The sequence below is a fragment of the Parus major genome, chromosome 3 (genome assembly GCF_001522545.3).
Source record: "Parus major isolate Abel chromosome 3, Parus_major1.1, whole genome shotgun sequence".
Classification (NCBI taxonomy): Eukaryota; Metazoa; Chordata; class Aves; order Passeriformes; family Paridae; genus Parus; species Parus major.
This window is the reverse complement of record NC_031770.1, coordinates 10,490,322-10,512,296: the sequence shown is the minus strand read 5'-3', so window position 1 is coordinate 10,512,296 and position 21,975 is coordinate 10,490,322. Positions and strand designations below refer to the sequence as shown.

Genomic DNA, 21,975 nt, shown 5'->3' with positions numbered 1-21,975 from the left:
AAACACAGCTCACACACTTCCAGTTTTGGTTTAGGGTTGTTTTGCATTTTTGTTTGTTTGAGTTTTTTTTTAATAAAAGAAGGCTTCCAGATACCTAATCACTATTGTGCTGTTTGTGCAGGACAAACAAACTTTAAATACTAAAATGCACAAGTCAAAACAAGCTGTTTCAAACTGCTCAGCAGTGCAGGCTCAAGCACTTATTTGCAATGGCTTTACTCTTTGTACAATCGGTTCTATATGTAGCAATGACTGTATATAAAGAATATAGTACATACTATTGTTCTCATTGTCAATTTACAAGAGAAAAAAAAATAAATATTTTCCATTCTTATTATACATTAACACTTCAGTAGAAAGTTACAGCTGTTGTGTTGGCATGACCTGCAACGTCAGGAGAAGAAGGGACATGCATACTTATCTATTAAGAACTCTAAACTATGACTTTGTAATAAATTACAGAGGATAGATACCAGCCAACAGAATACTGATTATCTGAATTCAGTACATTTGAGATTCTTGCTCCATGGTAAAAGCCAAAAATCTTGCAAAAGACAAAAGCCAGTAGCTTGCATTAAGTAAGACAAACCACGTGTGGTATAGCCTCTTCTCCAAATGTTTGTGAATAACAGGCTTGTGGTTTCTCAGGCAAAGGAGATTAAGTTGTTGAGTTGGTCCTTGCACCTTTCACACATTACTAGCACCATAAAGATGCAAGGACCTCAGCAAACACCTAAATTTCATGCTTAATAGATAAAGCATGCATTTTGTAGAGTTTGTGCAGGGTACATACTCTGTCCATTAAGGTTACTGTGCAAAAAAGATTCTTGACCACTGAAGATGTTTCTGTAATTCTGTTATGATTATTAGCAACATTTTTGAAGTTTAGCAGGCCTGTGTGCGATTAATGAAAAACCTGTACTCGTGGTTCCCCCTGATTGCTGTGCACGGGCACTGTACCACTGAGCTGAGAGCTGAGGAAACAAAGGCAGCAGCCTGAATGTCCAAAGAAGTGGGGGAAAATGAGCTGCAGTTTGCTAAAAAATAAATAGTTTAAAATGGCACAAAGCTTTGTACAGGTGGATCTACCAGTGCAAATACACATATGTGAGGTACCAATTCGTTCAGATCTTTTTATAGGCCAGATCTATTTATATATATCTCTTAAAATCACTCTCTTAATTTCCTGCTGTCAGAAAAATGCTACAGCTTGTCAGCCTGTAAGTAAAATCAAAATCAAAACAAATTTTCAGTATATTCAATATCAGATTATTGTCATTTCTCTAACAATTTAGTTTCTGAGCTTCCACTACTGAGACTGCTTAATTTATTTCCGTTTTTTTAAAAGCACTAGCAATAATTTTCTTTTTCAAGATTTCAGATGATTTGAGGAAAAAGTTAAAACTATATGTAAATTGGAACAATAACTGTAACTGGCTGAATATTTTAACATTGTTTGAAATTTTACTAAGTACTGTTAGGAAGGAGGAACACAGTTATTGCTATTTGAAGACTTAAAATGAAAACAAACCAACCTGAAAGCATAGACAGAACTATCCCAATGGTGAAAATTCTACAGATACAAAACAGCATTCTGCCTAAAATTAGTCCTTTTGCATCTGAACACTCTTCAAGTTATCTACAGCTTTCTCATCCAGGTAACTATGATGGCATTTACATGGAGCTATGGATTTGAAGTGGCTAACAGAGGGACACACACAGCTTTTCAACTCCGGCAGTTCCTTCTTGAGACGTTCCAGCTGCTCCACCTGGAATATATTTGGTTGTTCAGGATTTGAGTCGTATATCCTGAATAAATGAGAAAAGAAAAAACAGTGATCAGTATAATCTAGCAGTCCACAGAAATGTACACCAGATGAAGCACCTGGGTTTTTTTTTTTCCTTAACAGAGCAAAATTAGGCCCCAAAGACAGTTTGGGGTAAGTACCCTACGTTTTGCTGCTCATCTCAAAATATAAAATGCTATTGCCTTTACACAGACCAGCTAGTGTTTCATTTGATATACTAAAAACCTACTGGCATATACTCAATCTCCTGAAAAATGTGATTTTACAGGTGGCACAAAGCAGTGAAACAAGAGCAGTGTGCTCCAGGCTTCACACTTCAAAGCATAAGAAATTTCAGAGCCCTGAGATTATTTGAACAGACTGATATACTGCTTGCACATAATACTGCATGGAATGTATACTTACTGTTTCAAGAATTATTTCACCTCCCTCCAGTTCAGAATTTTTTCATTTTTAAATTACCATAATTACCACAATATTAAGTGAAGTGTGAAAAATAGGAAATCTGACCTCTCTCCACACCTAATGCAAATTAACCATCTACACTACTTTAAACTTTAAACTACTTTAAGTCTATCGTCTTTTCACTTTCTTCTTTTCACACATGTAAACAAAGCTGCAGGATTTGAAATGTAAGCATCATACCAGCTTGACCAAGTCCAAACCACATTCTGAGTGACACTGTAAGCACTCAAACACTATTTTGGTGTAATTCATTACAAAGAAAAAGCATTGGTGCTCCTGTAACATAACATTGGTACAACACCTATTGTAACAAGGATATACCTCGATTTCCCAACATTAGTTTCTAATATCCATATGTTCATATCCAAAATTTTAATCCTGGCACCCAGCTGCTCTCACTTGTAGCTGTTGCACATACACAGTGCCAGGTATTGCAGGTCTCCAGGTTTATCTCCTTCAAATGAAAATTTCTGTGAGGAATTACCATGGCCTCTGCCTTAGCCTTTAAGAATGTTCATACCTCAGTTACGATTCCTTCAAGAGAGTAGTTTGTATTTACTTCATCATCCTCTGTCCCTCACACATTTTCAAGTCATGCCCAAAAGGAACCAATGCCACTAACAAGACAATGCAGTGCTGATGTGAGACAGTGCAAGGTGCCTTTTTAACCTGACAAGACAACTTGTGAACTGCTGGCAACTCCGAGACACCAAAAACAACATGCAGCTCAAAGATGGCTACCATAATGGATTCAAGTGAGGAAACACTTCCACAGCAATTATTGATATGGATCACAGTAAGGTCAAGGACAATTTCTGTGGAGAAACTCCTAGAAGTGAGGATAGATGCTATCCAGTTTGATGAAATTCAAACAGAAGGCACAGCATTTAAATTATGCTATTTAATTGCATAATATAATCTTATATTCTTATAAGCACTTATAATCCAATACAGGCCTAAGATATGACCCAAATTTGCCCAATGGAAGCTTTCTGCAAAATAACAGCTCTACCTTCCTTCCTTCCTGTGCTTTCTTCAGTTAAGTCAGCTAAAAACTCATGCATTTCCCTGCAAATTTCAGCCAAAACACTGAAAATTGAGGATAGTTTTCTATATTAAACACACATTAGGAACTAAGAATCTGAAGTCCTTCCCATCAGTTAGACACTAGAACAGCAAAAGCATGGTTCTTCTAAGCCCCTTGTTCCTAGAACTTGGCTAAGCATGCTTCTAAGCAGCTTCTGGCAAGTATTTAATTACTAATTCTTTACTACAAGTATAAACTCTTTAATTCCTGCTCCATTCTAAATCCCTTTCAATTGAGATTCTGGTTGAATCCTCCAAGCTCCTTTCAAGCTGTCCACTAGAGCCAGTCCACTCCAATGTGTGCATATGGTTTCTTTTAAACCAAAGGCAGAGAAGACAACTCAAAGCAAAATTTCAGGATTTTTTTGACCCTACTTTTTCTTTGGGTCCACAAAAGTACACCACCAGTTTGCAGCAACAGAGCTCCAGTACTTCTCTAATTATTTCCAATTATTATTTCTATTATATTCCAAAGATAAGGAATAAACTCATCTCCCTATCCTCCATTCTTCAACAGGACAATTATTTGTAAGCAACTATGCACCAAAGTTTCTCCATCCAACCTCCTATTAATAAGCAAGCCCTGCAAAAGACTGAGAAGTACTTTAAACATTATTCTTTTAAGTAAGCACCTTCTACAAAAGATTTGCAGGACATTGAAGGGCTCTGCAGTGTGTGTAAAACTGATGTGTTGGGCTCCTGAAAGGTGTTTTGCAACCTCTGAAAACACACACAAGACAAGAGGCAACTGCACTGAAACACTGTTTTCATGCTCAAAAGATTTTCTGAACCTTTTGATTAAAGCTTTTCACTTTTCTTTAGATCTCGAGGAAAACTCAAGTTTACTTTGCAGTTCACAAAATAGGGAAGCCTTGGACTGTCGTTGCATAACATCTTAATTCAATCAGAGTAAATTATAAATTAACTCATACTACACTTCCTCCACATATCCATGCTGTTATTTAAGTAACATGCAGTTTCAGGCAAACAGGGCAGCCCACATTTCAGCAGTCTTCTGCTTTTGAGAAGTGTTTAAAATGCTTTTGATTTGATTGCCAGCTAAATTTGTGTAAACTTTGGGAAGTTACTAATACCAACCAAGCACAGCTTTTGCCTGCAAATGCAACATGCAGCCTAAGGAACTGTAGGTGTTTGGACAAAGCTCTCATGGAAAAGCTCTCAGCATCCATGTTTGGGAAATACTGATTTAGTATTTTTATGCAGTTCTGTGTATTATTCAACAAACAAGATTCAGATCATGTCAAGTGAATGAGAAAAGATGATGCAAGTGTAAGCTAGCAGCCACCCCCTCTCCACATTGGTATTTAATATACAGCCAGCAGATGTAAAAAAACACAAGGCTGCATTGTTCTTACTGAGTTAAGTATATTTAAATACAGAAATATTTTGGACTGTTTACAAAGCCTATCCAGGAGAAAAAACACCAGATCAACCACCCTAGAAATTCTGCTTTAAAAATCAGCATTTTAACCAAGACAGAGAATTTCGCAATAGGTTGAAATTTCTTCTCTAATTAAAATCTAAACATCAGACTAATAAAGCATTTTAAGGATGAGATTTCTGTGCAGACAGAAGATACCCAGTCATGCACATAAAGTACTTTTCTGTGTAAGAGCCCAAACAAAAGCCTGAAGGCAGACATGGCACCTTTCTGTAGAGGCTGCCCTTTTAATTCAAATAATTTGGTTAAACACTGAGATTAAATGTAGTTGAACATAGGAAAATGGGAGAACATCATCCCAGCATCCCAGAACATCTGTTTGGATTAATGACTTTGGGTGTACATAACAATCTGCAGCCCAAGTGGAGAAAGGCCTGGATGGGGGGAGGGAGTGCATTTGTGCTCTTTCCTCTGCCCCAGTGAGATCAGCCTCTGAATATTTTTGGCATTTGTAAGCTTCCCAGATTTAGTCTTGCAGTTTTTCTCCATGCAAAGCAAAGCCAGACCCCCTACCTGCATTTTTTTTTGCCCAGTGCTTGGTATCACCAACTTTTGGTATTCAGGACACACTTTTTCTGCCATCTTCACAACTGGCTACAGTGTTTTGGCCAATTCTACATGGATGATTAAAGTTTGGAAAAAAATAGCTTACAGAAATAATCTCTATGCACACAGTTCATAATCTCAGAAACAACTACTGCACAACTCAGTGCCACATACAAGCAACCTAAAATTCTCTAAAATTCTTCTACTCACTTCCTAGATTATTCAGATAATTAGCACTTAACATGGTGTAAGTAAAGGTCTAGTAAACAGCAACACAAAATACCATATTTGATAGAAATCTGGACTTGGCCACGAATCCAGAGAATAAAAACTTTGCCGAAACCATGGAAGAAGCACCATCTTAATTCAGCCCTGGAAACACTCTGGAATTTGAAGAGACAACAATAGCATGAACTGGCTTTACACTAAAACAGGTTACTCCAATTCCTACTTGTTTCTAGAATTTGGAACAGTCATGTACATCTCTCTCTCTCAAGTTCTGCTTTTTAAATTTAGTTTTGAATTTATTCATTTCTAAACTCCAAACAGCACAGAATATGGATGCTAACACCATACCTATTTAAACTCTTAATATCAGCTTCAAGTCTCAAATGATCTGAAAGACTGCTCTTTACCCAGCAGCTCCAGCTGTGAATGGAAATGTCTGCTGCCAGGTTTTACATTCTTACATTCCAGGACTTGCAGGTACCACCTGCATTTCAAAATGTCTACCTTGAGACATCTGATGCAGCTTTCAGAAAGTGTCATATCCCTAGCCTGTATTAAGATTGAATTTAATTTTATCCACACAATTAGTAAAACCTGAAAAGTAATTAAGAATTGCAAATGGACATCCCATTGTTTATTTTGTCCTACAGAAAAAAAGGGAAATTACATTTAGAAATTACACTTAAAAAGCCTGCAATAACAGCTTTGGAATTAATACTAATTTTGGGGTTCCTCTCCAAAAAAATAGGAAGATGTTGAAGTAGAAGTGATAGAGGAGGCAGACAGTGAGAGGAGAGATGAACACTAGTAAGAGTCCAGATGATCTAAAGAGTGAAAGAAGGTTAAGAAATTTTTGTTCAGTTAACTCCACAAGGGAATTCAGCCTTCCAACGAACTGTCTGGTTATCAAATAGTGGGATAAAAGGTGTTCTACAGTCCTACCACAACTTAAAACACACCAAACAGTACAAAAGGACACATAAGGTGACATGTAGCTGACTTGCAGCCTTGACATAAATGCCACAACATTTAAATAGTGTGGAGTATCCAAAGCAATAAAAGCAACACAAAGTCAGAAATTAGGCTGTCACCTGCTTTACTGTTTTACCATAGTAGTGAGTATCTACTGCACAGGGAGTAATTAACAACTCTGGAAGACTGGATTAGTAGATCTGAGATGAAGAGACGTTTTATGAACACTTCATGCAGCAGTGCTTGATTAAAACACCCCACCAATAATGTATCATTTTAACTTATGCATACCACAAAATAAAATTTCATTACCCTGTGATTTCACACTACATAGTCAGAGGATTGTTTCACCTGCATTCTAGTCCAGAGGTATTTTCCATTGACTAAAGGGGGCCCCAATCCTGAGCTGTAGCAGAGGTGCAACACACAGCACAGCAGGAAAGAGGATTTATGTGTCCCTGTCTTCAGTCTGAAGCTGATTCCCAGTGTAAAAACCTAGTTATTCTTTTTTTACTGCCAATGAATAGGAGACATTCTGTACAGCATAAGTTGTTCTGGCAAACCTGAAGCAGTGGACTCACCACCTTGAAAGGACTCTCAGCAGCCAACAACAGATTGAAGAGAGTTAACTATTTTTTTTTTTACATTGACAGCCTAGAGCAAACATATTTGACTTCTTGCCCCTAGTTATGATTAAATTGACTCTCAGTTTTCACTCTATAAAACAGAGCCTTTAACAATTATTGATCCCCTTCCTTTGTCTTTTTCTTTTTCAAGTAAAACAATATACAAAGCAATACTCTTGCTAAAGCAGAAGGTTTGACAGCCTTCTGTAATTTGAAACTTCAGTTACACTTAATGCTTTCCCAATTACTTTCTTATCTATCAGAAATTCTGGTTTAATGCAGCTTTTCAAATTAAACTTTATCTCATAATGATGAATTTCTTGTCCTCGAAGACAAAAGAGCTAAAACTTTGGGTTTTTGTAAGCAACCATGTAACAACACTTTTGTTCAAATATTTAACACAGTATTCTGATGTCCCTACCTGAATTTTTTGGATGTAACATTCTGAAATTACTAATTTGTCAATTTGCCCTGGAGTCACTACAAGCTAATTTTAATAGGAAAAATGTGAAGTCACAGCTTTGAAACACAACAGAATGTTGTGTTAACTATTTCCACAGCTTAATGTAGAATGCTAAACCTTCCAGTCAAAGTATTAAATGGCATTTTCCTCACCGTATCACATACATAACTTAAAAAAAAATATTATCCTGAGTATTAGTAGCACCTTAAACCTCTATGCCATGCACTACTTCTTTAAAGAGTCAAATTGCATTTATGTTAATCTCAGAAAAACAAAAGTTATTTTGCTTCATATATACAGCTGAAAGAGTGGAAACTGGTGTTAGACTTGTTCTTGATCTTGGTTTATGGGGTCCTTGTACTTTTTGTACCCAGTCAACCAAGAAGCAACATCAAATTTCACCAGAATCAATTTACAATGCTTTCTCTTGATGGTTGTGATTATGACTATTATTTTTAAAAGCCACAACTAAGTACCTGTCATATATTAACCCATGAACACCATATTCTTTCAACTTCTTCCTGTTATCCGGATCATTTGCATCATCACCCCATGAAAAAATAACCAGGCCTTTGGATATAGCCCGTGTAATAAATGCTGGATTCCTCAGCAGGTCTTCAGAATGCACATTAATTCCCTGAAATACAAAAGGCTTCAATTAAAATCCATGTTTCTGAAACACTTACATCAGCTTTTTTAATCTTTTGACACTGGCAGCTCCTTACCATTGTGTTAATCCGTAATAACAAAAATTATTTAATACAATTAAGAGTTTATTTATAGTGCTATTTTTAAAATACTGTATTAAAAAACATTTGAAATAATGAACATTTTTGGGCAGTTACCCAATATTAGCATATTTCTTTTGTGAGGTTGTAATTTAAAGCATTTGTGTCAAAAATCATAGATTTAAAACAAGAAGTAATAATTTAGTTTGATTTTAACTTGTCAGCTTACCAGCAAGTTTTCAAACTGTGCAAAGTTAATGGCAATTGGAGTTGTGCGAGATCTGAGATCCATGAGCTCTGGGTAGAGTTTAGATTCCCCTTGGGTCAGAAATAACACAGGATACTTGTTTTGCTTATGCCGGATCCTGCCAGGAGAAAAGTCCACAAGTAGCAAATGAAAAAATAAAAGTGAAAAAATAAAAATTTGTTCTCACTGTTCTGAGGGGAATTCCTTTCAATTCCTCTCTTTCCTGCATGTTCTTTTATTTCCCAGTTGGTGCAAGGAGATGGTCCCACAGTTTAGCATCAAACTGTGTGACAAACAAATGAGTCCTTTTGCCACTACTGAAGATTAACACACAGGCTAAGGGAAGCTAGACTTGATCTTGAACTCAGCCCCACATCCTCAAAACGTTTATATATAATCCCTGAAGGCCATTTAATTCTGTAATTTTCTCCTAAAATACACAGATTCATGATAATCATGAAAATCCATGATAGGAATTTCTAAACATGTTTACTACACAGCCCCTAACCTTACTAATGCATTTTTCAAGCTGGATACTGTAACAAGAGGATTTGTGCCTAAGTTACTTTGCATACCTCTCAAGTACGACTGAAAAAGACTTTGGGATACCAGAAGAAACCCTGACCTTTTTTTTTGTTCTAAGGAAGAGTGAAGCATCCAGAAAGGCATTTGACAAAAATATCCACTATGACTCTGTTTTCCTATTTTATTTTTGGCTCATTTCAGATGGCAAAATGGTCTCATTTCAGTTCCCAACTATTTTGGCACACAAATTTTATCTCTAAGTAAAACACTTGTTTATTTATTGTATTTTTAAATACAAAGTAAATTTTACCAGATAAAAACAAATTTCAAAAACAAAGTACATTATTTCTCTCTTCTTAACTTACATTGTACAAATGTCTGCATGAAAAGAGGAAAACACAATTCTTCTTTCTCCAGCATTCATCAAAACAGTTTTCAGAATAATATCTAGAAAAAGGTTCATATCAAAGTAAGTTGACAAGTTGCCGTCCCATTGTCCATCCTAGAAAAAGAAAGTACAAGTTTGAGTCACTTAAATTAATGCTCACTAGAATTATTTTTACCAGCAATGGTCTCTCAGTCAATCTGAGCAAAGTGAGAATTCAGATGGCCAGTCTGAATGCAGAATCAATCCTGTAGTCTGTTCAAAGTGCTGCTTACAGCTCTCCAGGACTGACAGCCTGAGAGGTGGAGCTGAATTCCAACAGCAATAAAATCCATTGAAAAATTCTGTCTCCTCATGCAAGGAATGCATTCCTAGGAAGCCTACTATAGCTTCAAAACCACAAAGAAATTCCCTAAAGATGAGTAATTATAACAGCTAACTCTTTGTTACTATTTCTAGCATATTGACTTCCACCTACCACTCTCCTCAGCTTCCTTCCCCTACTCCAGGCTCCCAACCCCAGCCTTTACAACCATTTCCCTCTGGACTGAGTGCTGCACAATCCAGCTGAGTCTGCAACCCTGCTGGACTAGAAGGAAGCAGCTGCTTGCATCACTGCACCGTGCTGTAGCTGCTCCTGCACTGGGCCAGGAGAGGTGGAATTTCTTGGCCCTTTCCTGCCTGCCCTGTTGTGATCTGTTGACTTTAAAAAGAGTCTCCTACCAAAAGCAGTCTGAGCTGCTGCTGAGTCTTTTCGTAAAGAACTCAATCCTAGAAATACTTTTTATCATTTTAAGAAGTTTATTCATTTGTTGGAGTGGTGCCACTATATGCCCAGTTTAAAAATAATGCATTATTAAAAAAAAAAAAGGCACAAAACCCCACAAAAATTATGCCTTTGCAGCTCATAAATTGTCACATCAAATTACAAGCTTTAGACACAAGCATGTCAAAGAATCAAAGTAAATCACATCTATGTTTACTTACCCTTTGTTGGGAGATCCATTTTATTTCTATGTTGAACCCAACATCTTTAGAAACAGACTCCAGCACCTGAAAAAAAGTTTACTATGAAGAGACCCCACAGCAAAGGAGGACAAGAAAGCACTATGTAGGTAATTGCTGGGAGACTACAATGGAATTTAATGCTAATGGTGTCTAACAGTAGAATTAAAAACCCTTGGTTTTTAACATTTTATACAACACACATATACAGCCTTTTCTACTTCAAATTTAAACTTAATGAATACATAAAAGTGGGTAAAATCTTAAAGGACAAGATTTTGACAAGCTACAAATGTGAGTCAATTCACCTTAACACATGAAAGAAATGCCCCATTTGTACTCCTAAATGTTGGGTTTTTTTCTAGAGAAAGCTCTTTTGAATGCAAAACACATCCTAAGTATGAAATCCAGGAGTTTGTCATTACAATGATAACTAAAGCTCTTTCACATGAAATTCTTGTAAAGAATTATTTGCAAGGTGATTTCAAAAGGTGTAGCTAACACAATCCAGTCTTAAATGGAAACACACTGGAAATTCACTCAACATTTCTCAGTGTCTGGCTCAGAGATGGCCAAGACTCTGTGAGGAACTGCCAAAGGCCAGGTGTGGTTTCTTTCAAAATTACAAACAAGTGTCAATGCATTAACAGGCAATGCCCACATGTTAACCAGCTGTAAAACTGAGTGCACCCTGAGCTACACAGCTTGGGCTCACAAATTCAGAAGCTTGAAATACAAACAGACTATTACTTGTAAGCACTGAAAACTCTTCAGTGTCCAACAATAAAACCCCTGTTCTCAGTTCCAGCATTGATACCAGAGGCCTAAACCCAAAAATCAATATCCCTTGCTATGTGTGCAAAGCAGAAAGTAAAACAGAGGTTTTCATATTCCCCAATCATCTTGCTCCACATTCACTACTTACTCTTTGCAGAGAAGGAAATGGCTGCGTCTCAAAAGCAGAGTTCTCTTCCTCTTTAAAAGATGCTGGAAAGAAATACAAAATATTGAATTAAAACAAACAGAAGCATAATCCCAGTAATGCCAGCAAGAAAAGACTGGCTCAAAATCGTAAGGCCTTTAAGAATGAACAATGAAATCAGGTCTACCTTTTGATTACCTACACCTTTTCCTCTAACACTGACATACTCCCATGGTGGTGTTGGCAATTCCTGCTTTGGAATTTAAAATCTTGCCACAATACTCACCACTTCACTCAGTGAATCACATCCACCATAAGCTTTGTTTATCAAGGTTTATTGGTTTTATTTTTATTTATCTTTTCTTATTACAGGTGGGATGTGTGAGATAATTTGCTGTCCCTACAATGGGGATAATTAAGGCAAAAAATTTACAGCTCTGATAACATATTCTACAGCAGTTGCCAAAGTTCTTGTCAGCAATTCTGAAGAGTTGAAGGTACAGTTGGAGAAGCACAAGATGGAAACATTAGTGGTAATTTTGTTATGATTATTCAGAAATAGATATTGATCTACAGATCAATATTTGCCTTCTACCCTTCTGTCCCTGCTTCTCAAGGGAGTAACTTCTGTTCAGATATCTCCTTCCCAGTGAAGAACTCAACAGCATGCACAAAATTATATAAGCATTTAGAAATGTTCAGGACAAATGTGATTACAACAAGCAACTGCAACCACAGAATTTATATAATTACATGGTAATAAATAAATCCCAGCACTCTTCCAAACTAGTACATACCATTGTGATCTTTTACTTTCAGGGCCGTCACGTGAGCCAGCTGAAGAGCATAAGAGCAACATTAACACTCTACCCACATCTTCCTACATGTAAAACGTAACTAATTTTGCTTGTAAATAGTTTTAAAGTCTATTATAGACACAGTTTCAGTAATTTGTAAAAGGATAAAATACATACTAGTACACATCACCATTTTCTTTCAAACTTGGTTCTAAATATTTCAAGGAAAGCTCAAAACCAAACTGAAAACGTGCTCACTAAAAATTCAGAAATCATGTTAAGGGTAAACCCATACAAACTATAATTCAACATCAAGATGTGAAGAAGTCTGAACATTAATCCCTTCTCTGTGTTTCAATCCAGTGGAGAGGACTGACCTGTTTTATATTAGAGTCACACATACTGAACTAGAATCAGGCCAGACACAGCCAACTCCCTTGCTCCATTCAAATTCTCTCTCCACAAAAAGGAGCACACCAAGTAATTTTAAGTAAAAAGAATCATATGGCTCTTGGACCAGGCAGATGGTTTCCTTGACTGAGGGCAGGTATCTCAGTAGCCCACTCATCCCCTGACTTTTATTTATCTTCACAGGGCACTTCTGTTTGGAAGGTAGAGCAGCTCAACATAGTCCCTTTAACATTTGAAAATCAGACACTGTACTTCTAGAGGATAAAAGTAATGGCATTTATCCAAGTTGCAAAACCAGTGCAAAAGTATTTTTCTTGGCATTACCTAATTGTTCTGTTTGAACAACTTTTAAAACTGTACTCTCCCAAACTACTTATAGTTTCTCCCAAAACCTCCAAGCTTCATATACAATCTGAAATTCTACACACAGTATATTGTACTAGCCAAGGTAACAATACCTTTAATAACTGCAGCTGATCAAATGTGAGTTCTTTGACTGCAATCTCAAACAGTTCCAAAGGCTCCGTGTCCAGTTTCTTTGAAGAGAACCAACACATAATTAAACATTGCTGAAAACAAAAAAGCCTACACACTTTTTATATAGTAGCATTAAAAACAATTAATGTTTCCTATTTTATTGATAAAGATACAAATGATATCTTATGATTAAGATGATTGGCTTTCACAAGACAACACAGGCACTCAAAAGCATAAAAAAGGTGTCAATTTGGAAAAAAAAAATTGTTTGGTCTTTCATGCAAGTTAGAGGCTTTAAAGTTCTTTCTTCTCAAAACATTAGCATAATTATTCTGTAAAAACCTGACTGGTTAATGTATTCAGGAAAGATGTTTACAAGTAAAGAAATGCATTGAAAAATATTCCAAGGCAGTTCAGTTTACTGCTGTTTATCCAATGTCTCAGAAACTAAAAAAAAAAAAAAAAAAAGATAAATGTCCTGGGTAAAATTCACACACACAGATCACTCCCAAAATAAAGATCTGGTGCCAATATATTCTGTCCATTTCTCACTTCCCCTCCTGACTAAGAAATATTTCCTGAGCAACACAATACTGAGTGAAGATCCACTGAATATTCATTCCCCTCAGTTCAAGTTCCATTCCCACAGCTGTTCCAAACCAAGCCTCTTACAAAGCACGATACTGCAGTGAGTGTGGGAGTTTGAAGACACAAGACTCAGTGCCAAGCAGAGAGAGCACTGTGCTCTGCAATCTCTCTCTGGATTCATTGACAGAACAAGGAGGGGAAGATCACCAGAACAGGACAGAACACAAACATTCAGGCCTGAGTATGAGAGCCCCACAGGCACCATTGATTACAGCAGACTTGTTAGCTTTTTTTTCATCCAAATCTTAAGTCTGAAAGAAGCTAAATAGTAACTACAATGTGGGCTTGAAGAGTGCCAAACCATGCATTTGAAATGCTATTGCTACAACATGCTACAATGTTGTTTCCTACAACGAGTTAAAAACTCAACTTCCCTGCTCTATATATAAAGTAATGCTGCATCTTTATTCCCATTCCATCCCTTGAGTCCCCAGAATTATTTCTGTGAGAGCTTAACATTTAACATTTCTAGAATGGGCATATTTATACATAAAATACAGGTATTATCTTCTTTACCTTTTTCATGGCCATGCAGCATGTGAGATCGTGGTATACTATAGGCACATGATCTTTAGAAAGATGTACATCAAATTCCACATATGCTGCTCCCTACAGGAAATTGAAATACACACAGAACAAAACAAAAGCCCATTAACAACTTATGCACAAGGACTACAGAACTGCATGCAAATATTGTCAAGTAGTTACAGGTCTCAGACATCAAGCAGAAGTTGAATACAACTGGCTATTACCAGTTAAATCATGCTCAGCAATGGATTATTAATGATGAAAAAATTATATGGCAAATTATCTTAACTACCATAATACAGACATATATATATATATATATATATATGTATCTATCTTGTTAATCTTGTAAACCCTCTAGCAAGATTCAAGTCTTGTGAACCTGATTACAGAGAAAGACTAAGATGGTATTTTTAGACACAAATGTTTTAAACAGATGACTTTGTGGCATCTTCCTCCCTCCTCCCCACCACCACACCAAGAGACAAGTGATGGTTCCATATTGCCAAAGCTTTAGGGAGATATTCCATACATGAACAAACTTCTGGAGTCACTAGTGAGTAACACAGTAGCAATGTGTTATGATCTGTGCAAGAGCAGAAATAGCTGCATCCAGCATTCTCCTGCCCTTTTCAGCTGTGATTGATTTCCTTTTAGGCTTTAAAAAAATGAAGAAAGATCCAAAAGCTCTAAGTGCAGTCTTTTGGAAAAGAGGGAGGGCCAGAAAGAAAAACAGGATTGAGGTTTTTTACATATACTGACTGCAAATCATTCCTTTGAAGGCCTCCAAGAATACCATTCATCAAATTATCACCCTGACACCCACTTTTTCAATCATCATGGAGAGAAAATAGGACATGGATTTTTTTTTCAGTCCTTTTCTCAGCAGAAATATTTTCAGAGTGGTGGCTTTCAGCCTTTTCAAACTGCCAAGAGATGAAAGCACTTCTCTGGTGATGCTGCTGATGACTTCACAGCAAATTTCTACCTCGATGTATATTTCTTGTGAGCATTTTAAAAGCTGTCTATAAACATGTAGTGTCCTCTTGGGGGTTAAGAACTACTGCTCAAAACAGTAATTTAGTAGCTACAGTTTCATTCAGAGATCAAGATTACTGGGAGGACCACCTCCATCACAGAATTTAGGCACATGGAGCTATTATTTCCCAAACTGGAAGTTCTGTCTTAGGATTTCAAGTTTTCACTGTAGCAAGCACCGAAACAAGGCTTGGTTTATTCTACCAGCTCAGCTCCCAAGTCACATTTTCAGACAACAAGTTTCAGTACGCAGCAGTCCCTGAGCAAGGCCTTTGCCACCTGAGAGGATGCTGACAGACTTGAGCAGTGCCAAAATTTTATTCATTTGTTCAAATTGTCTGTACAGGGTTGAGATTAAAAATCCCCCTGCATTAGAATACCACCAGAATATACTAAATGGAAGTTTTGGGGTTTTTTTTAAGGGACTTGAGAGTCTAATGTACTATTAACTTCCTATAACTCAGGCAATTTCCACAGTGATTTTATCTAATTTGCACCAGTGCAATTACCATTCACTGTACTGAATCATGCAAATTAAGCACACAAGCCAACCTAGTTTGCACTAGACAGGTGCTGTGTATATGGAAATGTGTTTACATACATGACTAGCAGCGCTCCTCAGGGATGCAATGGTGTTCTCCTGAACTTTAGCAAGCCTGAAATAGCCAAGAAAATGGTTAGATGCAGTATAGCAGAGAATTGAAACAACAGAAATACAAATCAGAGGTTTTTGTTTCAGAGAATACCCACAACTTGATACTGAAGTAAATGACTATGGGTTGCAGATTTTTAAACTGTCCACTTCCTCAGGTGATGTCAGTGACACAAAACTACTTCCCCAGTTTAAAATGCAAACAGACTTACTTAGCTGTGGTTGTAGAGTTCCCTGCTCCCCTGTGTCCAACATCCAGAGTTGTTCTTGGTTTCCAGTACTTTGCATATGAAGCCTGCATATCACAAGTGTATCCCTGGATGGGTTTGATTATTATGTAGTCCACTGCAAGAAAAACAGCAATGCTTCACATGTCAGTAAACAGCAGATGGCTTTGAGGAAAGTTATCTGCATCTGTTGTTGGCATCAACTGTACCTCGAACTTTTCCAATTGTCTTCCTTGGATTTCTGCTCATAATAGCAAGTGTAAGAATTCCAGCACTCTTTCCGAGTTCTGCAATTGTGGATGACAGGAGGCAGGCAGAGCCCACGTGACCTGGGAGCACATCATCTTGTACTACCTTCTCACCTAAATCTTCCTAAAAACAAAACAAACAAAACCCCAAAACCCCTACTGTTAGATGTGAGTGAGAATTCTAAACAAACTCTTCTGGTTTGCCCCTCAGGACACAACACAAGTTTCTTGTGTGTTTCACAAAACACTAATTTCAGCTAAAATTGTTTAATGTAACAGTGAGTTATAAATTACTATCAGGAAAATGAAAATTTTTACAGAAATCTATGAAACTCATATTTTTCTTTGACACTCCTTACATTTGATAATCAGATCAAAATAGCATGCATGGAATAGTCTGTCTTCTAAAATGCCCAAGTTCTGTTTAGAACAAAAATTAACTGGAATAATATTTATGCTTAAAATGCTAAAAAACTTGGTATGCCTTTGGAGGGAAGAACTAGCAAAAAGAATGTGCACCTGACCATAGTTAAGCTCAGGAACTATGTAGACACTTTACAACTATGACTGTAAGTGACTTGAAGGCATTTTCAGACCAAAACCAGAATACTTAAAAAACTTTATTTTGTGTAAGTTGCTTTCTTTTAAAAAGAACTTCAAATATTAAGATCTTTCAGGGGGAAAAATAGTGCAAAATAACAGACATAGTAGTGAAAATCCAGTTTTAATCTGCATAAGTTATTTCAGAGCAATCTCTTTTCCTTGTAATATAAAAATTTAGATTCAGTAAGTTCTAACATGATCTAACTAGTTCATATACACATTGTACATGTTGAAGCAGGAGAAGCATAATTTAGCTCTGATAAAGGACTAATATCCAGACAACCTAACAGGATGCAATACTGCACACACACAGATCCAAGTCCAATTTGTACTGACTTCTAAATAAGGAGAACTGAAAAACTTCCTGTGCCACATCAAGAAGACTCCCAATAACCCCTCTACAAATGGGTTGGGAGTCAATAGTCCCATACTTGTCTAAACAAATCCAAAAGATCAAGAACATCAGGCAGTAGCTCTGTTTCAACAGTGAAATCTTCACAATAATTGACTCGAGCTCCAAAAGGCAGACTGGAGCTGCTTCTTAGGAGTAAAAGACATACCTCAAAAAAATCAAATATTAATTCCAAGTTATCAGGCTCCATGGTTTGTATTGTATATTCTATCCATCGATCTGGCTGCAAAGCATAGCCACAGTCTGGCTGAGAGTGCCGACATTTGTAGTCGCTGTCGCTGATTAAGGAGAACTCCACTGTGTTTGCCATTTTCTGAGGGACAGTAGGGGATGTCTTCTCTTGGCCATCTTCATCATCATCCTTCTCTAGGCCTTCTAGGGTCAATTTTACTCTACTCAACCAGAAACACAACAGAGATGGTTAAGTCACTGCTGCGCCTTTGTGAATGATAAAGATTTAGGAAGCTTGAGCAGAAGCTCCTACAACACAAGAATTCTCAACTCCACCACTAAGAGAACAGCACTGTATACAGCAGGTCCTCACACGAGCAAGAGTTTGCAGCCATTGTCCAAAACCTATTCCAGTGCTCAAACCACTGCTTAAAGTTGAACCTGGGTAAATATGAAAACTCTACTTGTGGTCTGAGAAGCAGCACTCCACCAGACTATTTGGGCTGCGAAAGAGCCAGCCTTCCTGTACAGATTGACACCCACAATGCCAACTGGCTACTGAAAAGCACTGAAAACAGCAGTCACCATCAAAATCAAGACTTGAACATTGGTGGCTGCTGCTATGTCTCTCTGATAAGGCAGATAAGTATATCCTAATAGACAGAAATAATAGAGGCTGAAATAATTAAGTCCCTTGAAAAATCCTAAATAAGCGTTTAAACTGAATGGATTTCTGAAAAATCCTGGACTGAGAAGCATAAGCCTCTCTTGTAATATAAGACTCAGAGTCCTTTATCACACAGAGCAAACCTTCCAGACAAAATGAGTTATGCCAGTGATGTGAGTATACATAAGTAATCCAAATCCCTTCCTGCATTATAGACACAGCTGATGAGATACAGGATTATCATTTATATGCCTAGTCACCAGTAAAACTGAAGTCATATCTCAAAGAAATATTTACAGTTATAGAAATCTATTACACCAAATCCACATTGAAATATATCCTCATAAAAAAAACCCTAAAGGAAGTCATGACACAGGCACTCCAGAAACTTGCAAAGTGACACTGCCATAGGGAGTGACAGTCACAGAAACCACTGGACAGATCCAACATTTTAGGACAGAGGACATAGTGAATACATCTAGCTTATCAAGTTTTATTTCAATCATTTAATTCAGACAAGAAGCTGGCTTCAGAAATTGCTCTCCCTACCTGCTATACCATGCAAGGAAAAAAGGCAAAGCTGTAGAGAACACAATATAAGTACTAAATCTCACTTAAGAGTGTCATATTAAATAAACCTTTCCCTCTTCAGCAAATCTGGAATTGGTGGGAGGGGCAATCAAATCAAAACTGGAAAAAAATAAATAAATCAAGTATTACAGATCCATGGAATGGTTTGGTTTGGAAGGGATCTTAAAGATCATCTAGTTCTAACCCCCTAACCACAGGCAGAGACACCCACTTGACCAGGTTCCTCCAAGCCCCATTCAACTTTGCCTTGAACACTTCCCAGGATTCAGCACCTACAACTCTGGACAACCTGTGCCAGTGCCTCACCACCCACACACTAAAGAAAGTCTTCCTCATATCTAATCTAACCCTGTCCTCTTTCAGTTTAAAGCAGTTCTCCCTTGTCCTGCCACTCCAGGCCCATGTCCAAAGTCCCTCTTCAGCTCTCTTTAGGGACTGCTACAAAAGTCTTCCCAGAGTCTTCACTTCTTTAGGCTGAAGAATATATATTTTCTCATGCTGTGTCCACAACAGAAGTGTTCCAGCCCTCTGAGCACCTTTGTAGTCTCCTTTGGACTCACTTTAACATCTCCATGTACTTCTTATCCTGAGGGCCCCAGAGCCAGATGCAGTTCTCCAGGTGGGGTCTCACCAGCACAGAGCAGGGGGCCAAAATCCCCTCCCTCGCCCTGCTGGCCACAGTGCTTCTGGTGCAGCTCACAATGCACTTGGGCCTCCTGGGCTGCAAGTGTGCAATGCTGGGTCACATCGAGCTTCTCATCACCAACACTCCCAAGTCCTTCTCCTCAGGGCTGCTCTCAATCCATGCTCCACCCAGCCTTGGTGGATTGCTCCAACTCAAGCGCAGGACCTTGCACTTGGCCTTGCTGAACTTGGTGAGATTTGAACCTATCCCTTCCCTCCAGTGTGACTGTAACCCCAGGCTGGCATCATCAGCAAACTACTGAAGGGACACTCAGTCCTATTTTCCATGTCACCAACACCACAAACCCCTGAGGGACACCCCTCATTCCTGGTTTTCAATTGGACCTCAAGCTGCTGATCACAACACCCAGAGCAACCACCCAGCCAAATCCTTATCCACTGTGTGCAACAGCGCAGTCCCCTAAACACCAGGGCTAAGATACCCACTTCTGACAATTCACTCTGGAGTTATAATAATGCCTGCTTTTTGAGGCACCTCTGAAGAGAAAAACACCAAACTGATTTAAGTAAGAATCTAAGAATTCTGCAGTTCCCGACAAAAAGCAAGAAACACCAAGACAAGTATGGAGTATTTGTGCTTTAACACTTGGAAACTGGGCTATTAGCAACTCAAAATGAATTTAAAGGCTACATTAATTAAGGAAAAAAACCACATCACTAGTATTAACTATTAACATGAGGTAAATTGCACACTAAGATCAGCAGGCTCTTACCTAAACCTTGATGTTTTAAATTTCTTCTTAGATATCAGTACAGGGGGTTTCTCAGAATAATGCAGACGTAGCCTTATTTCTGTCTGACATGTCAGCCACCCAGCATCCACAGTTTTAATACCATCTATCAAAAGCCAAACAGAAATGAGAAGACATTTTAGTAATTTATTTTAGGGAGACCCAGTCAGTTCCTCCTGCCATCATCTTCTAGATAATCCTCCTTATCACTAGTCTTGATGTACAATAATGCAAGAAGCTGGGTGCAGCCTTTCCCCAGTCTTTCTGAACTACTCAGAATGCCCAACAGGTACTGCAGTTTTCTGCTGGCTTTTAAGGGGATTAAACAGGAACAGTGATCATGTGCAAACTATCTGCAGGACAGCACTGAGTAACATTCCCTTGTCTTGGTTTCTCTCAGCACATGGAATAATACTGACAGGAACTCTGAAGGTTCCTAAGCAATTAGAGGCTCCCTGTTTCTGATGAGATACAAGTGTGACCATTAACTCATCATAATCAGTGCCAGTAAAGCAGTGCAAGTTTGCAGGACAGGGTACAGCAACAGTTTTGATGAAAAGCATGGAGAATCCTCACCCTGATCATCGAAACAAGGAAAGCCTACAAACAGGAGGACCAGAAACACAAGCTGCAAACCAGGTGCTGAAGCAAACCCCATCGTTTTGAAGAGTTCCTAAAGAGCCAAACCCATCATTTGATGAGGATATAAGGGTAAAATGGAAAAGCTTGAAGACAAGATTTTTGAGGTATAATAAAGAATTACTTCCAGTGTCAGAAGATCGAACATTAAGTGAGAGGTGGGTTAGAAGCGAGACATTTGTGCACACACAAGAACATGAGGTGTGGGCTTACAAGAACCTCTTGGCAGCTGCATCTCTAACTGAAGAGGCAGAGTGAGTCCATTCAGTGCAAGTGATTATGTTTTTCCAGGTATGAAGAGTTTTTTTTAAGGCTAGGTATTAAGAGAAAGCTAAATCTATCCTGTATTTCAACAAAAAAAAAATGCATGCCTAGGATTTAAAGTTCCCAAATTTCAACCTTTAACACCATCAGAGTGACAACACTTCAAATCTTCCTAGCAGTCTATTAACATTAGAAGGGATAACAGCTTTAGTGTGAATTCACAAATGCTGGATACAAAAATAACTGTAAAAATATAGAAAGCTATCGTAGGCAATTCTTCTCAAAACCTATCATGTCAAACAGTTTTCAATTACAAGACTTAACCTTGTTTAAATTAAATTCATAATAAAGAAAAAAGGTTAATATGTCTCACTTACTACAGATTCCAAAGTCTCCATCGTCAACAGCGATTTCATTTTCTAGAATTAAAAGGAATGGAAAACAATGGAAAAAAGTAATTAGTACTCACATTTTAAAATCTGCCAGTTTAAATAAATTCTACTTTTCCACTTCACTTCTAAGAAGTGTATCTAAAAAAAGGTAGGAAAACTGAAACAGACAAAGCAGCATGTTTTCTGCAACCTTCTATAAAGATTTATCTCAGTTTATGCTTTTTCTCAGTTTCTGCATGAACAAAACTACCAACACACAAAATATCACATTTCACTTCCAGTAACCTGAACTGAGAGTAAAAACGT

The 21,975-nt window shown here is 37.7% G+C and overlaps 1 protein-coding gene across 4 annotated transcripts in view; it reads right to left on the bottom strand.

Moving 5' to 3' along the window:
- Window positions 1–23: 23 nt before the first annotated feature.
- Window positions 24–21,975, bottom strand: part of GPCPD1 (glycerophosphocholine phosphodiesterase 1) — a 42,986-nt gene continuing 21,034 nt past the window's right edge. For 3 of the 4 annotated variants that reach the window (XM_015621032.2, XM_015621033.3, XM_015621031.3), the window contains exons 6-20: window positions 21,655–21,696; window positions 20,357–20,480; window positions 17,658–17,901; window positions 16,456–16,618; window positions 16,232–16,364; window positions 15,969–16,023; window positions 14,318–14,410; window positions 13,135–13,212; window positions 12,266–12,305; window positions 11,472–11,533; window positions 10,529–10,594; window positions 9,522–9,658; window positions 8,614–8,749; window positions 8,133–8,293; window positions 24–1,809 (exon numbers count right to left, since the gene is read on the bottom strand). In XM_015621032.2, the coding sequence (XP_015476518.1) occupies window positions 1,605–1,809; window positions 8,133–8,293; window positions 8,614–8,749; window positions 9,522–9,658; window positions 10,529–10,594; window positions 11,472–11,533; window positions 12,266–12,305; window positions 13,135–13,212; window positions 14,318–14,410; window positions 15,969–16,023; window positions 16,232–16,364; window positions 16,456–16,618; window positions 17,658–17,901; window positions 20,357–20,480; window positions 21,655–21,696 (1,739 nt within the window). In that variant the 3' untranslated portion in view covers window positions 24–1,604. Of the gene's footprint in view, window positions 1,810–5,334; window positions 5,436–8,132; window positions 8,294–8,613; window positions 8,750–9,521; window positions 9,659–10,528; window positions 10,595–11,471; window positions 11,534–12,265; window positions 12,306–13,134; window positions 13,213–14,317; window positions 14,411–15,968; window positions 16,024–16,231; window positions 16,365–16,455; window positions 16,619–17,657; window positions 17,902–20,356; window positions 20,481–21,654; window positions 21,697–21,975 lie in introns of all 4 variants that reach the window. The other variant, XM_015621030.2, reaches the window with a different exon arrangement.